Genomic DNA, 14,496 nt, shown 5'->3' on the forward strand with positions numbered 1-14,496 from the left:
CAGGACAACGTGATCACTCCTCGAGACACCACCATGACCTTCACCTGCTTCGTGTTCTTCGACATGTTCAACGCTCTGAGCTCCAGATCGCAGGTGAGCGCGCACGTTTAACCTGACATGACCTCACCGTCGCATTAAAGAGCATGTGACCTCAGCTGTGCCCGTCTCTGCTCCTCAGACCCGGATGGTCCACGAGATGGGGCTGTGCAGCAACCGCACGTTCTGTTTCGCCGTCCTGGCCTCCATCATGGGGCAGCTGCTCGTCATCTACTTCCCTCCTCTGCAGAGCGTCTTCCAGACGGAGAGTCTCAGCGTCCTCGGTAAGTCCTCGCGCGTCCTCCTGCAGGAGCTCCTCCCTGTTTCTGTTTTACTTTTTGAACAAAGCACAAAATGAAAAATGATTTTCTCATTTCGTGCTTTTTTTTTTTTTCTTTTTGCTCGAGTTCTTGGAATATTTTTTTCTAGTTTTCGAGGACTTTGCATCCCCCCCCCCCCCCCCCCCCAGCACACAGATGTGCGCACAGCTGTGTGACCGTTTCCTTCTCTTTGTCTTTCTGCAGACCTCGTCTTCCTCGTGTCCCTCACCTCCTCCGTCTGCGCCGTATCTGAGGTCATCAAGAAGGTGGAGAGGTGGAGAGGGGTGGAGAAGAGCCCCCCCTCTGACTTCTTCCACGAAGTATGACCCCGCCCCCCTCGCTGTCCAGGCTGACGGACTCTGGTGTGTGGAGGATGAAGAGGAGGGTGGAGGTGATGGAGCATCTCTGTCCTGATGGCACTGACTTCTTTGAACCTCAAAGACTTTTTTTCTGAGATCCTCAGACGGGGACGAGACTCCGGTCAGGCACTGGAGGAGGCGCCTGGCCTCAAGGGGCGGGGTTAGCGGTCTGGACCTGTGTCGACCGGCCGCGGCCGTTAAGCTAGAGCCTCTCTCTCTGCGCCGCGGTCCGAGCCACTTCTTCCTGCCCCGTCATTTAGGATGAAATCCGACTTCGGGGCGTCTCCGTGGCCTCTTCCTGTTCTGTTTTAGTTTAGACGGCGGTGACTACTATTGGGCTCGCTTCTCTACACGAGGTGGACGTTGTATTTTGCGTCCTCTGTGGGAGCGTCTGCGGTGTGACGGTACAGCACCAATCACAGATCAATCAGCGGGGGAAATCATGTTTCGATCTTTAATTTATTTTGATAACCTGATGGGTTCTGGTGTGAAATTTTATTTATCTCACAAACAGGAGCGAATCATTTCCTGGACGCTGGGAAGTTTTAGTGATGTGGGTTTAATCAAGACGGTTTTTTAAACAAAAGCTTTGATTACGAGAAAAGTCTGAGGGCTGATTTTTGTTAATAAAGTTCATATTTTAAAAATTAATCCGTGTTCAGCGTTTTTGTGTAAATGAAAGTAAACTTCGCCTGAAAGTCGGGTTTGTCTGTTTCAGGTGCTTTTGAAAACAGATCTTAATAAATCAGCGGCACGTGGCAGAGGTAATAACCCAGTGTGGCCAGAAGAGGGCGGTAATGTGCAGGAATGGGACAGCAGCAGTGAGAGTATGGAGGGCCAGGACTGACAAAATGAATAAATTTAATACGACATTAAATAATGAATTAAATGTGTCATTAATTTGATACATTTGGAATTATTTAAATAAGTGCCCGTTCATTTCATTTAAAACATTGTAATTTAATTTCAGTAAAAGTTGTAATAAAACCTATACTGAAAAAGGACAATCCTGACAAGACACAAATGAACAACTACAGGCCGATCTCAAATCTCCCATTTTTAAGTAAGATCATTGAAAAAGCAGTTTCTCAACAGCTCAGTTACTTCTTAAAACAGAATAACTGCTATGATGCCTTCCAGTCAGGTTTTAGACAGAACCACAGCACTGAAACCGCTCTGACCAAAGTGTTCAATGACATATGTCTGAATACAGACAGTGGAAAAATGTCAGTCCTAGTTTTACTGGATCTCAGTGCAGCATTTGATACAGTTGACCACAACATATTACTCAAACGACTGGAGAACTGGGCAGGTCTTTCAGGAACTGTACTAAACTGGTTCAAAACATACTTAGAAAACAGGAAATACTTTGTATCAATAGGTAACTTCACATCTGAGCAGACAAGTATCACATGTGGAGTTCCCCAAGGTTCCATCTTGGGACCCCTTCTGTTTAACATCTACATGCTCCCACTGGCACAGATTATAAACAACAACAAAATAAACTATCACAGCTATGCAGATGACACACAAATATATATCACAATGTCACCAGGAGACCGAGGCCCTGTACAGGCTCTTGGTAAATGCATTGAGGAAATTAATGACTGGTTGTGCCACAATTTTCTCCAGCTAAACAAAAACAAAACTGAGGTAATAGTCTTTGGCGCCAAAGAAAAACGATTACAGGTCACCAGAGAACTTCAATCTATACATCTAAAAACCACAAACCAGGCGAGAAATTTGGGTGTAGTGATGGATGCAGACCTAAACTTAGAAAAACACATTAAGACAATAACAAAGTCAGCTTACTATCACCTCAAGAATATATCAAGGATCAAAGATCTGATGTCTCAACAGGACCTGGAAAAACTAGTCCATGCATTCATCTTTAGTAGGCTTGATTACTGTAACAGCATCTTTACAGGTCTACCTAAAAAATCAGTCAGACAACTACAGCTCATTCAGAACTCTGCTGCTCGAGTCCTCACTAAGACCAAGAAAGTGGACCACATCAGTCCAGCTCTGAGGTCCTTACACTGGCTGCCTGTCCGTCAGAGGATAGACTTTAAAGTTCTGATGCTGGTCTATAAAGCTCTGAATGGTTTAGGACCAAAATACATCAATGACCTCCTGACCCAGTATGAACCTTCCAGATCCCTCAGGTCATCTGGATCCGGTCTTTTATCAGTTCCCAGAGTCAGAACCAGACACGGAGAAGCTGCATTCAGCTTTTATGCTCCTTATATCTGGAACAAACTCCCAGAAAGCCTCAGATCAGCTGAAACACTCAGTTTATTTAAATCCAGGTTGAAGACTCACCTGTTCTCAGCTGCATTTGAATAAAGCACCAAATCCACACTTTAAGCTTAAATTTCAAAACTTACATTTTAACTACTGATTTTATCTACTGTTCTGATTTTATCTACTTTGTTCGGTTTCAGGCTTCAGTGTCTGTGAGAGGAAGAACATGCTCCTCCTCCTGACTGGAGGTCAGCGTGTCTGCTGCATCATCAGCAAAGATGGACGCACTTGGAAATGTTTGCGTCTTCATTTGAATCCAAGGCCGAGGTTTGCTTGCTGTGCATGTGTTTGCATGGATACAGCGCTGATTCTCTGCCCGACCACTTCAGTCTTATTTGAATAATGTTGTCATTATTAGAATTGGGACAAAAGAGCGTTCAAGCTCGACTCCTCCAAACAAATCAGTGATGATGACGACACAACCCGACACATTTCACATGTCAGTTCCAATCATAGAGAACAAACAGTTTTTATTTTGTTCTTTGTTTGTTTGGCTTCAGCGTCTTTTTAATGATGTTACAGTTTTAGTGCATCTCCTCTAAAAGTGCAAAACGTGCTTTGAGAGTCTCACACAGCACCACTCCCAAAGATGGAGGCTCAGTCACAGACAAATAAAATGCACTGATTTTAAAGTCACCACTAAATTTCACTGAAAGTAAATAAAATGTGGTTTGTGTAGCGCCTCACGATGCGAAGATCACGAAGTGCTTCACAAAGAAATACCAAGAAATGCAAAAAATAAACTTGGTTAAATATCATTATTGGATGTGCTGCAGGTGGTCATGTTGATACAAGACATACCTGTTGCAGTGATCACACGGTGAACGGTGTTGCCACGGCAGCCGGATGCCAGCTCGTTGCCCGTGGTGACGGAGAAGTCCACCTTTGCCGGGAGTCAGCGTGGGTCTGTTCTGCTCGACGCCGGCGGTGCCGAGGAAGGAGAGAGCGCTCCTCTATTTATTTTCAGTCTTTAGTTTCATTCGATGGAAACCTTTAGATTTCCTTCGTTAGGACTCAGAAAACTTGACTATCCACATGACAGAGCACTCGGTCTCATATCTGATGATGTGTAAGATCAAGAGAAGATCAGAAATGAGGGTAAACCTGAAGTCTGCTTTGGATTATTCTCTTTAACAACCAGTTGGCAACATTCTAGTTTTGTGTTTTGAAGGTTTGAGTAGTTGCAGCCACCACGAGTACATGAAAAAGGACTCGAGGTCTTTTTAAACCTGTATTTCCATCCTGTGCGAGCGCAGCCGACAAACAGACATCATGAAAACGATTCAACACAAAAGCACCCAGTTCTGAGTTAAACTGTTTTCTATGTGAAAACTGTCGTTTTAGCTGCGTGAGAGAACATTACAGCCATGCGCTGAGTCGCCGTAGACAACAATGATGCTAAGCTTAGTAAAACAGTTTGCTAGTGTAGCTGCTGACACTAGTCTCATTTCAGTTTGATGGTACAAACGTATCAGGAGTGACATCATTGATATTTACTAGATACAGAACACAGTGAGCCTACACTGTTCACTGCATCACTCCATGCTTGCACTGAGCACCACCTGCTATCATGTATATATCTACTGAGCACTTTTCAGTTTTGCTTTCTTTCAGCGTTGTCTGACAGTATGTTTTGCACTAAGCAGCAATTTGCTAATGTTGTAAAGCTGCTCAACATTTGGAAATAAAACCCATTCTGATTCTGCACAAAGAAAGCTCAGTGGTGGAATCAAATATGACATTTCAGTCAAAATTCAAGGTATTTGTTTCTATTTCATATCATTTACGAGCCCTGTGTGAAAGCTTTAGTTACATTTAAGGGCAATATCCCAAAAATAAAGTCAGAGATTTGATCCGTGTGTGTTTCAGATGAAATGAAGACAAACTGCTGCAGTAAATCTTCTCTTATTGATGACAAAACTGTGCAGCATAATTTACTTCAGATGTTGCAGATGTGAGAGCATAAGCAGGCTGATGTTTGGAGGCTCTAACAGCAGAGAGATGATACAGAAACATCTTTAGAAAATACTGACACACTTTACAAATTTCCCACGTGTGGGACTAATAAAGGTTATCTTATCTTATCTTATGAAGGGACAACTTTGTGTCTAAATGAGCTGCACACTTTCCCCACTGAAACCAGCACAATCCCACTGATGAAAACAACATTTGAACTACATATATTCTGGATAAATCAAAGCATTATCAAAGTTGTCTGTGGTTCCCTTATTTTTCCTTGGTTCCCTCTCAGATCCTGCAGGACGAACAGCAGTGAGTGGTTCCTGTATGCAGCTGTTACAGGTTGTGTTGGAGATGCTTCTGCAGATACAGGAAGCAAATATAAAAGTGTTTTCAGTGTTTTTAGCAGTCCCTCAACTACAGAGAGCTGTCTGCTCTCCTCTGCATCTCTCAGCTGCTGCTGGCTCCTCTTCCTCCTCCTCACACTGTCCTGGATCTGTCCTGGTGTCTCATCAGGGGTGGAGAGCCTCCGTCTCCTCTCACCTTCTCAGGCTCTTCTGACTCTGGACACTTGCAGAAGGAAATCAACCACAGCAGTCAGCAACAAAAGCAGCAGAAGTTTATCAAATCTGTGTGAACTTGCAGGATGAAAACACCGTTTCCTCTTATCGTCACAAAGACACACTTTATGTGTTTGAATCAGAGAGAAACAGGATCCTGCAGAGTGTTGGTCTTTATAACAAAGGTGACAGACTCGGGTTGTTTGATATAAGCCTGACAACAACAGCAGGAAACAGCAGGAGGACTTCTCCATCTACTGTCTGTCTCATTGTTAGCGCTTTAAACAGGATGAGAGCTCTTTAAGGACAAACTGCAGCACAGCATGCTTGAGTCTGCGTCCTCACCGCAGTTCGCGGGCCACATATTTGCTCAACCGTCTGCTCGGTGTTTCCTGAACCGTTTAAGTACGTTTGGCTTCACGGCGACAAACAGACGGAGCTTCGGCAGAAACCTGAACGAACTAACGGAGAAAGAGCGCGTTAAACGCGACCTCACTAACGTCACGTAACTTAGCCGAAGGGTCGCTAAATGCGACTTTAAGACTTTTCATTATGCTAACATTTGTTCCGCGGTATATTTGCAGTGGGACAAAAGCGCCGCGCTCACTTTGAAGACGGTATTTCTGCGCTTCACTTCGGCCGTCCGCCATTTTTCTTCAACCGCTGACTCGCAGTGAATCCTGGGATATGGTGAGGGCGCGGCTTCTATCCGTGCGCTCGTGCGTTCTGTGTGGCGTCACTGGCAGATCAAAGGAATCAGCTTCTGCTTTGATCGTCACAGCCACGTCACAGGCAGGGAAAGCTTTAAATAGGAGCGCTCACACAGAAACATCACTGCTCACCTGTTTGCAAATGTTCAACAGTCGGCGTTCTCCCAACAAGGAAATTATCCAGCTGTTCTCTCAAACCCAGAAAATCTAATGTGCGATACAACCATGTCAACACGCAGCGAAAACGAAAATACAGTCGTGGTCACACCAGACCAGATTATGCCACCTTTCAACAGGTGCTTCCAAAGGCTCTCTGGAGCTGAGTGGAGCATGATAGAAAGTGGCACATGCGACTCAGGCGTCCGAGCGGTGCTCGCTGATATGATTTGTGAAATCATTCAGACCGCCTCTAGCAGAATCCTCAAAAATGCCCTTCCTGTTATTCAGGATCGCATGATGAAGGAAGATCCGGAGCCTTTAGGTGCGGGGAAAATAAGCCCGTCCCTCGGAGACTCCATCTCAGCTGCCATCGCCGGCGCTCTTAACGTCCTGGAACAGCGACCTGAGAGCACTGACGAGCTGACACGGATGGTTGAGGAAGAGATCTCCGAAAAGGTCAGCTCAACGGTCAAACTCGTTAGAGAAAGCCCCGATCTCCCGCAAGACCCCGCCGTTTATGTCAGCGGCAAATGTAGTGATATTAAAAAGCTGCACCGCATGGTTTGCCACGCTGCCTCGTGCCTTAAAAGGCACGCGCGTGAGCTGTCGAGCGGCTCTGATTCCGGTACAGAAAGTACGGATTCAAAGATGTCCGTGCAATCAGCAATCAAAGAGATTTCTGTGATTCTGTCATCAAGGAGCTCAGATGGAGAGATGACAGATGAAGATGAGGAAGAAACTCTAACAGAAAAGGACGAAACAAAACGAGCCGCAGGAAGCCAAAGTTTCCGGGCTGCAACCCCAGTAGAAGTGGTTGCAGCTGACATCATAAATGAGATCATTGGCGACATGGATGTAAGCAGCGAAGAGCCCTGTGAGAGGAGTCCTGCCTTTAATGCAGGATTAATTACCAACAAGCTGAGAGACTTCTTCTCCAGATGTTTGCAATCCACCTCTCACTCCCGGCTCAAAGCACGCAAACAGCGCTTTTCCATGTTTGCCAGAAAACAATTTGAAACAACGAAAAAAGACCTGAGAAAAGTAATAAAGGCAAACAGAAAATTTCTTGTTTGTCTGAAAAACATTTGCAAGGACCCCAAAGGTGACACGGTGCCCTCTGATAACAGTACGGTTTCCAGCCGAAACACACTGCTCCGTTACATACGCTCCTCTCCCGTCGACTTCGACGCGATTAGATCAGACGTTAATCAGTTGTATGAGAAATTAACAAAGGAAGAAAAACTCTTCAGCATCCACAAAACAGTGGAAAACTTTAGAACTGGTGGAGCAACCAGAGATTTCACTGTGGAGTTAACGGCAAAAATGTTTGATCTACTTATGACGGATCGACTGTATCAAGTCCCCGAACCTGTAATGGGTAGATCCCTGTCTGACACCGTCATCTGCAGGACTCCACAACCAGCACATGGATCCAAGCCTCCCTTTTCTGCTGAAGTCCTCTATGTGCTCGTAGAAGACGCAGTAGAAAAGTTTGTACAAAAACTTTTACTCTGGGTGGAGAACGAAGACGAAGATCACCTGATTGAGGACAAAATTTCTGTGGCTGGGGAAGAAATCCAGAACATTATTAAAAGAACGAAGATCCCAACAAAGGAAACCAGCACAGATTCAGATGGAAGTGGAAGAGAATCTGTTCCGACACCTGTAACACCAAAGTCTGGGAGCAGTACCCCAGAAAAATGCTCTCTGGTACCTTTTCAGTCACCTGATCAGACACCAAAGTCTGGGAGCAGTACCCCAGAAAAATGCTCTCTGGTACCTTTTCAGTCACCTGATCAGTCACCTGATCAGTCACCAAAGTCTGGGAGCAGTACCCCAGAAAGATGCTTTGTGGTACCTTTTCAGTCACCTGATCAGTCACCTGATCAGACACCAAAGTCTGGGAGCAGTACCCCAGAAAAATGCTTTGTGGTACCTTTTCAGTCACCTGATCAGTCACCTGATCAGACACCTGATCAGTCACCAAAGTCTGGGAGCAGTACCCCAGAAAAATGCTTTCTGGTACCTGATCACTCACCTGATCAGACACCTGATCAGTCACCAAAGTCTGGGAGCATTTCCCCACAAAAACGCTCTGCCAGTGTTTCAGGCTCACCCAAGGATTCCTCTGACATGTCAGAGATGAGGTCTGTATCAGCGTCATCTTCTGATGCTGAGAAAATTTCCAGTGACCTCGCCGTTCTCCTCATGATGAGAGTCATCAGAAAATCCAAACCTGAAACTCAGCACTTTTTTGCCAGGGCAGCATGTACTACAAAAGAACCTGACGCGATCCTCAAGCGTCTGAGAGATCTGATGCAGCCTGAACTCAGCAGCACAGAGTCCGTCACAAGTCTGATGAAGGACAAGAAAAAGTTCATCAAGAAAATGACCAAATGCCTCATCAAGGAGTTTGGCTCCCCAGACACTGTGTTAAAGGCTGCGATGGCAAAGGATGCGTCTTTTGATGAGGTTCTGACAAAGCATCTAAAAATGCGCCTCGGAGTCATCCCCGGTCCTCCCAAAAAGTCCAAAATTTCCAGGTTTTTTTCAGCGTTGGGAAAAACTCTGCGAAAACCCTTCAGGTGGTTCACTGAAGCCAGAGATGATTGAAATGACCATCCTGGCTTTTCCCTGCCGCCCTGCTTCTTTTAACATCTTGAAGCAGAATTTTAGCACCAAATCCAAATTCTAACAACTGTAGTTCACGCCATCTCGTCTCCTTTTTGATTTCCATCCCCCCCAACCGGTCGCAGCGGATGGCCGTCCCTTCTGAGCCCGGTTCCGTTGGAAGTTTCTTCCTGTTAAAAGGGAGTTTTTCTTCCCCACAGTCGCCTCGTGCTTGCTCAGAGGGGGATCGTTTGATTGTTGGGGTTCTCTGTAGTACTGTAGGGTTTTGACCTTACAGTACAAACAGGGAGGAGACTTTGTGATTTGGTGCTTGATTATGCAAAATATCTAATTTGGCATAAAATAAAAATTTAAAATAATTAAAAATACATTCCAACTTTGTTTGTGTTCTTCTTCTGTTGTCAAATATGTAGAAAGTGTTGCACGTGTGATTTTAGTCATTTAGCATCAACATGTAGCCAACATGTGTCTGTTTGTGATCCTGCTGCATCTGTTTTTGTCTGATTTGTAATGATAATAATAATAATAATAATGATGATAATACTTTTTATTTATAGGCGCCTTTCAGACCCTCAAGGTCACCTTACAGTAGCACGTAAACAACACCATAAAAAACACAAGAAAAATGTATATATAGCAAACATGGTAGATAAAATTTAGACATAAACAGTCATAAAAGTAAATATAAAAACTGAGCAGGTAAAAATGGCCTAAGACAGATCAGGTGTATGCAATTCTAAACAGATGGGTTTTGAGTAGTGATTTAAAAGTGGTGAGACAGTGTGTGGTCCGTAGAGCAACTGGAAGTGCATCCAAAGTCTCAGGCAGAACAACTAAAGGCTCTGAGTCCAATGGTAGTCAGGCGAGCAGGTGGAACTGACAGAAGGGAAGCTGAAGAAGAGCGGACTGTACGAAGGGGCGAGGATGTGTGGAGAAGATCGGATAGATTCTCACCGGGCTGTTTCTGTCTATCAGCTGTGCCCGCTCTCATTATTAGCTTTGCTATTGATTGTGAAGAGCAGGTAAAGCATCCAATCACCTGTGAGGATGGATGGATGTAGAGGAGAGACAGAGAGGCCTCTGCTTAACGTCTCTACTTTTTTCTGCTTTCAGGACAAAATGTTACCAGTGATGTCATCATCATCATCACTGTAACCCATTAGTCACATACTGACGGGGAGCTCAGCGCCTGTTTCTCAGCAGTGCGCACAGCGAGCGTCACACCGATGCCTGCGTGCTGCAGTGTGCTGGGATGGCTTGTGCTCTCCTGCACATGCTACAGTCAGCTGTCACAGACTTCACCGTCATGGGCAGTTTGTTCTGATGCATCTCTCCACTGGATACATCTGCAGCTGAGTCCTCCCAAGCTTTTGCTCAGCAATTTCTATCAGAAGAGTCATTTGTTATCGCAACAGCAGGTTCTCCTTCAGCCTCTTGTCGTCCATCTGAACGGCCTCGCTGTTGAACACTTGCCTGAGCTCGCACTGGATCTTGGAGGCAGTAATTCATGCTGAATGTTGTTTTTACTGCACTGTTATTGCAGCGCATTATTAGGTCACCCCGTGGTTGCAGCATCACAAATATTTGCAGCAAATCTGTCCGATAGAATGAAAAATGAAATCCATCTTATTTCCTTCTGTTTTGCTGCTGTGATCCAGCGGTGTCGCTTTCTTTCTCCCAGTTTAGGATTTCTGTGGCTGCAGTAAAGTTGCCTCCATGCATCACTGTACTGAGGTACCCACGGATCCCGTAGCAAAGCACATTGATGATGAAGAAGCACGCGTCAGTTCATCTGGATCACAATCGTGAGCGCACACAGCGTTCTGCGTGCAGAGGAAACTCAACAGGAAGTAGTTTTTATTCCAGCAGTGTGATGTTGAACAGCTGCTGTAAACACTTCAGACTGAGAGCACGGAAAAAGCTTCCTTTAACAGAACAAACTGCAGATTATGGCATCCCCACTGCAGGGGGAGGAGGAGGGCTGGGGGCCAAATGAAACTCCATGCATGTGTTTGGACTGTGGGAGGAAGCTGGAGCACCTCGAGGTGATGAACCACCGCCAACAAACAAGCTGCTTGAGTTCTTTGTTTTCTAACGTCTGTCTTGTGCAGAGCGCAGCCAGATTTGCGTGAAACAGTAATCGCAGCCTGGATCATTCACTGTGATGTTACTGTGAAATTCATCTTTAACTTTGGTTATTTTGTGTTTATTCAGACACACTTACACATTGTAATGAAATCATAGCAGCTTCCATGAGCTCATTTTGAACAACACATCTCTGCACACGAGGTTTATGCTGGAAAAGCACGTCTGTTCCTACCACCTCATTTACAAGTCAGTATTCAGAACGACTACTTAAGGAAGGAGAAGCCACTACATGCAGTTACCTTCATGTGTTTTCACTTCTCGGGCTCTATAAAGAAGCTTCTTTAACCCTCATAATGTCCTCCCGATTTCCATACACCTGTGGTCCTCAGGGGTCAAAAATGTCCCCACTTCGAGTGTTTTTTAAAGTATAAAGTATAAATTGTCAATCAATTCAGTGTTACACCTTAGTTTAACTTAAGACCAACACATTAACACAAAATTTACCCTACATTATTTGTTCTATGGCCACCAGACCTTGTTTACATAAAGCATACTTTGATTTTGAGTGAAAACAAAATGACACAATAAAATATTTAATTGTTTAGATAAATTTTACTATTTGTCTAACTACAGAGTGCTGTATGTTGAACTTTAGTGAGAAAGGTTTTTTTTGAAGCGTTTATAAATTTTAAATGGCAGCACATAATCACAGCTGTGGTCCTCAGGGGTCAAAAATGTCCCCATCTGGTTTGATTGATACTTGATTAATATGAAGTGGATTTTTCCCCACTTTTAATTAAAACTTAATTCAAACATTTTGACACAATTTATTTTATTCCATTTCAAATTTAAGTCTGATAAAAACCTCATAAAAATGATTTTTTTTTCTTTGTTTTCAGGTAAAAAATAAATTAAATCATCAGTTATTGTGATTATTGTTTCACAACCAGAGTCGGCTGCTTTAAGGACTTGTTTTAGACGACGTGACGGCCGGAGAGAGCAAACGCAGACAAACTCTTTGTCTTCACACTGTTGCTTCTGTTTGCTCTGAATTTCACACTCTTTGCTAAAATCGAATCGATTTTTCTTTAATGGAAACACGAGCAGAGCGTCGTTCACGCACGCAGCTGAGCACGCTCAGATCAACGTGCACAGAGGCGAGGAGTGCTGTACATTTATGCACTGCAGTACAGTTTTTATGTCCTTTCTGCTACTTTCTAGGATTCGTGTGGAAATTTTTGTTCTTTGTTCTGCAAACCGCTGATTTGAAAATGTTCATTTCTTTATATTTTATTAGATATAAAACTATCCAGCTGTTTCCAGCTGTGACACTAAAGGGATGATTCATGAATCAGGTAATGTCTGTTTAGGATTCTGCAGAATCAGTGCGTCTGCTTTATGGACTTTAAGTGTTTTTGAATACTAAATCTTTCCCTAAGGTTATGGCTGTTATTACAGTTTTTTCTGAATGCTTAAACCCTAACTGTGATTCCTGTAGCACAATCTCTAAAACTATTCAGACTTATAGCAAAACCACTCACTGAGTTTGCAAAACTAAAAGCACAAAAACTGCTTTGCACTCAGTTTGCAATTTTGTAACACACACTTTGCAAAACTGTAGGCACAATTCACTGCACAACACTCAATTACCAAATTTCCAACACACTCCTAGCAAAAGCATACACATGTATGGCTATCATTAACTCTAATTTGCCAACTGTCTGGCACACTTTCACATGTGAAAACTTCTTTAGATAATTAGTTCACTTTGCAATCAGCCTAAGCACTATAATACAGGTAAGCTGTGTGTGCGGAGTACAATGGAGGGAGCAGGAAGAGTGAGAAGTAGAGGAGGCCGAGGAAGAGGACGTGGAGGTGAAGAAGTAGGATGAAGAGGACGACAAGGACAAGGAGGAGCAAGAGGAAGACGAGGAGGGGGGAGAGGAAGGGTAGGAAGAGTAAGAAATAGAATTGCTGATGACATCAGAGCTACAATAGTGGACCATGTCATCAACCGTGGAATGACCCTGAGGGTAGCTGGCCAACGGGTCCAGCCTAACTCGAGCCGCTACACTGTAGCAAGCACCATAAGGACATCTTGAAATGAGAATCGGTGAGTACAGTCACTTCGCACAAAGATTTGTAGCACTGCCATATGCCAATGAGAAACACACCAATACCACTGATGTAAAAATACTGAAATTGTTACTTTACAGAATTGCTAGATGACCAGATGCTGGGGCAGAGGAAGCATGTTCACTGCAGACCAAGTAACCCATATAGTCATTATGGCGATTGCAAATAATCCTATACTTGGAAATAAACACTTGTGTTTGTTTTGATGTGTGTGAATAAACTCCAGTACTTGAAGTTTGGATCCCTCTATGCTTATGGATCTATGACAGAAGTATGAGCTCACACTGACATAGCCTACCTTGTGCACAGAGAAAGCAAAAGCCAGATGTGTTTTTATTCATACCATCAGTGTGCAGTTGGCGCATTGTGTGCTTAGTAGATGATGGCTTGTGTGCACTGTTTGATACGGAAACACCACTTTTACGAAGGTGTGGAGAGTTAATCTAGCTGTGTTTGCTTTTGCAAGAGAACTACAATGTTTTGATGATTGGGTGACAGGTTTTCTTATTTGTGTGAAGAGTTTTGCAAAATTAGCCAATAGTTACAAAAAATGTGCTTAAGCAATCAGAAGAAACTGTAAAGGATTACAAGTACTTGACAGTACGAGAGCACCGAGCCAAACACGAACCTGAGAATCAACCCACCGGACAGATCTTCTGATGTCCTGTGGGCGCCGCGTGCGTTTCGTAAAATGCCTGAAACCTTCGTCATATTACGTCAGTCTGCAACCAAAATACTGCAAAATGCCCGACGCACTTCCAACAAGCTGAAACACCCAGATGTGTTTTTCAGAAGCTGATTTATGATCTGCAGCTGCACGGGTCCAAACAAACACTTACGATGCTGTGATCACCGCAGAGCGCCATCTGGTGTCCACATGTTTAGTAACTTGTCACAAATGTGATGTTCTAACAAACTGAAATGAAGAGCGCGGTGAGACGTTCTGAAAAAGCAAGAATTGATCCAAGTGTGACGCAAATTTGTCCTTAAAATGAGAAGTCCCCGAAAATAGCAGCAGAGACAGCAGCTGCGCAGAAGAGCCACAGACGACGGCCCTGGATGGGAGTCGGTCCTCCTCGGGCTCTGGGGGGATCTCCTCCATGCCTGCCTAAGGACCTGTGCGGGCGGGGCCATGGCTCCCCACTCCCACTATCAGACACTTACATGGAGAAACCTGATGAACACAAGCGCTCACACACACAGGTGTAAACAGACACACACTGTCTGGGTTGGC

General features: G+C 44.3%; 1 protein-coding gene and 1 long non-coding RNA gene across 3 annotated transcripts in view; one reads left to right on the forward strand and one right to left on the reverse strand.

Annotated features, from left to right (window-relative positions):
* Nucleotides 1-1,366, forward strand: part of atp2c1 (ATPase secretory pathway Ca2+ transporting 1) — a 32,732-nt gene extending 31,366 nt beyond the window's left edge. For both annotated transcript variants that reach the window (XM_085424037.1, XM_085424038.1), the window contains exons 25-27: nucleotides 1-93; nucleotides 179-320; nucleotides 561-1,366. The exon at nucleotides 1-93 is cut by the window's left edge and continues 3 nt beyond it. In XM_085424037.1, the coding sequence (XP_085280163.1) occupies nucleotides 1-93; nucleotides 179-320; nucleotides 561-682 (357 nt within the window). In that variant the 3' untranslated portion in view covers nucleotides 683-1,366. The remainder of the gene's footprint in view (nucleotides 94-178; nucleotides 321-560) is intronic.
* Nucleotides 1,367-4,917: 3,551 nt separating this feature from the next.
* LOC146660026 (uncharacterized) lies at nucleotides 4,918-6,421 on the reverse strand. Its single transcript, XR_014913848.1, has 2 exons — nucleotides 6,146-6,421; nucleotides 4,918-5,548 (listed from the first exon to the last, which is right to left on the reverse strand). It is a non-coding gene; the product is annotated as an uncharacterized LOC146660026 (long non-coding RNA).
* Nucleotides 6,422-14,496: the final 8,075 nt, after the last annotated feature.

Source organism: Rhamphochromis longiceps, linkage group LG11 (genome assembly GCF_057381845.1).
Source record: "Rhamphochromis longiceps isolate RC_006_pf linkage group LG11, R_longiceps_female_GT1.1, whole genome shotgun sequence".
Classification (NCBI taxonomy): Eukaryota; Metazoa; Chordata; class Actinopteri; order Cichliformes; family Cichlidae; genus Rhamphochromis; species Rhamphochromis longiceps.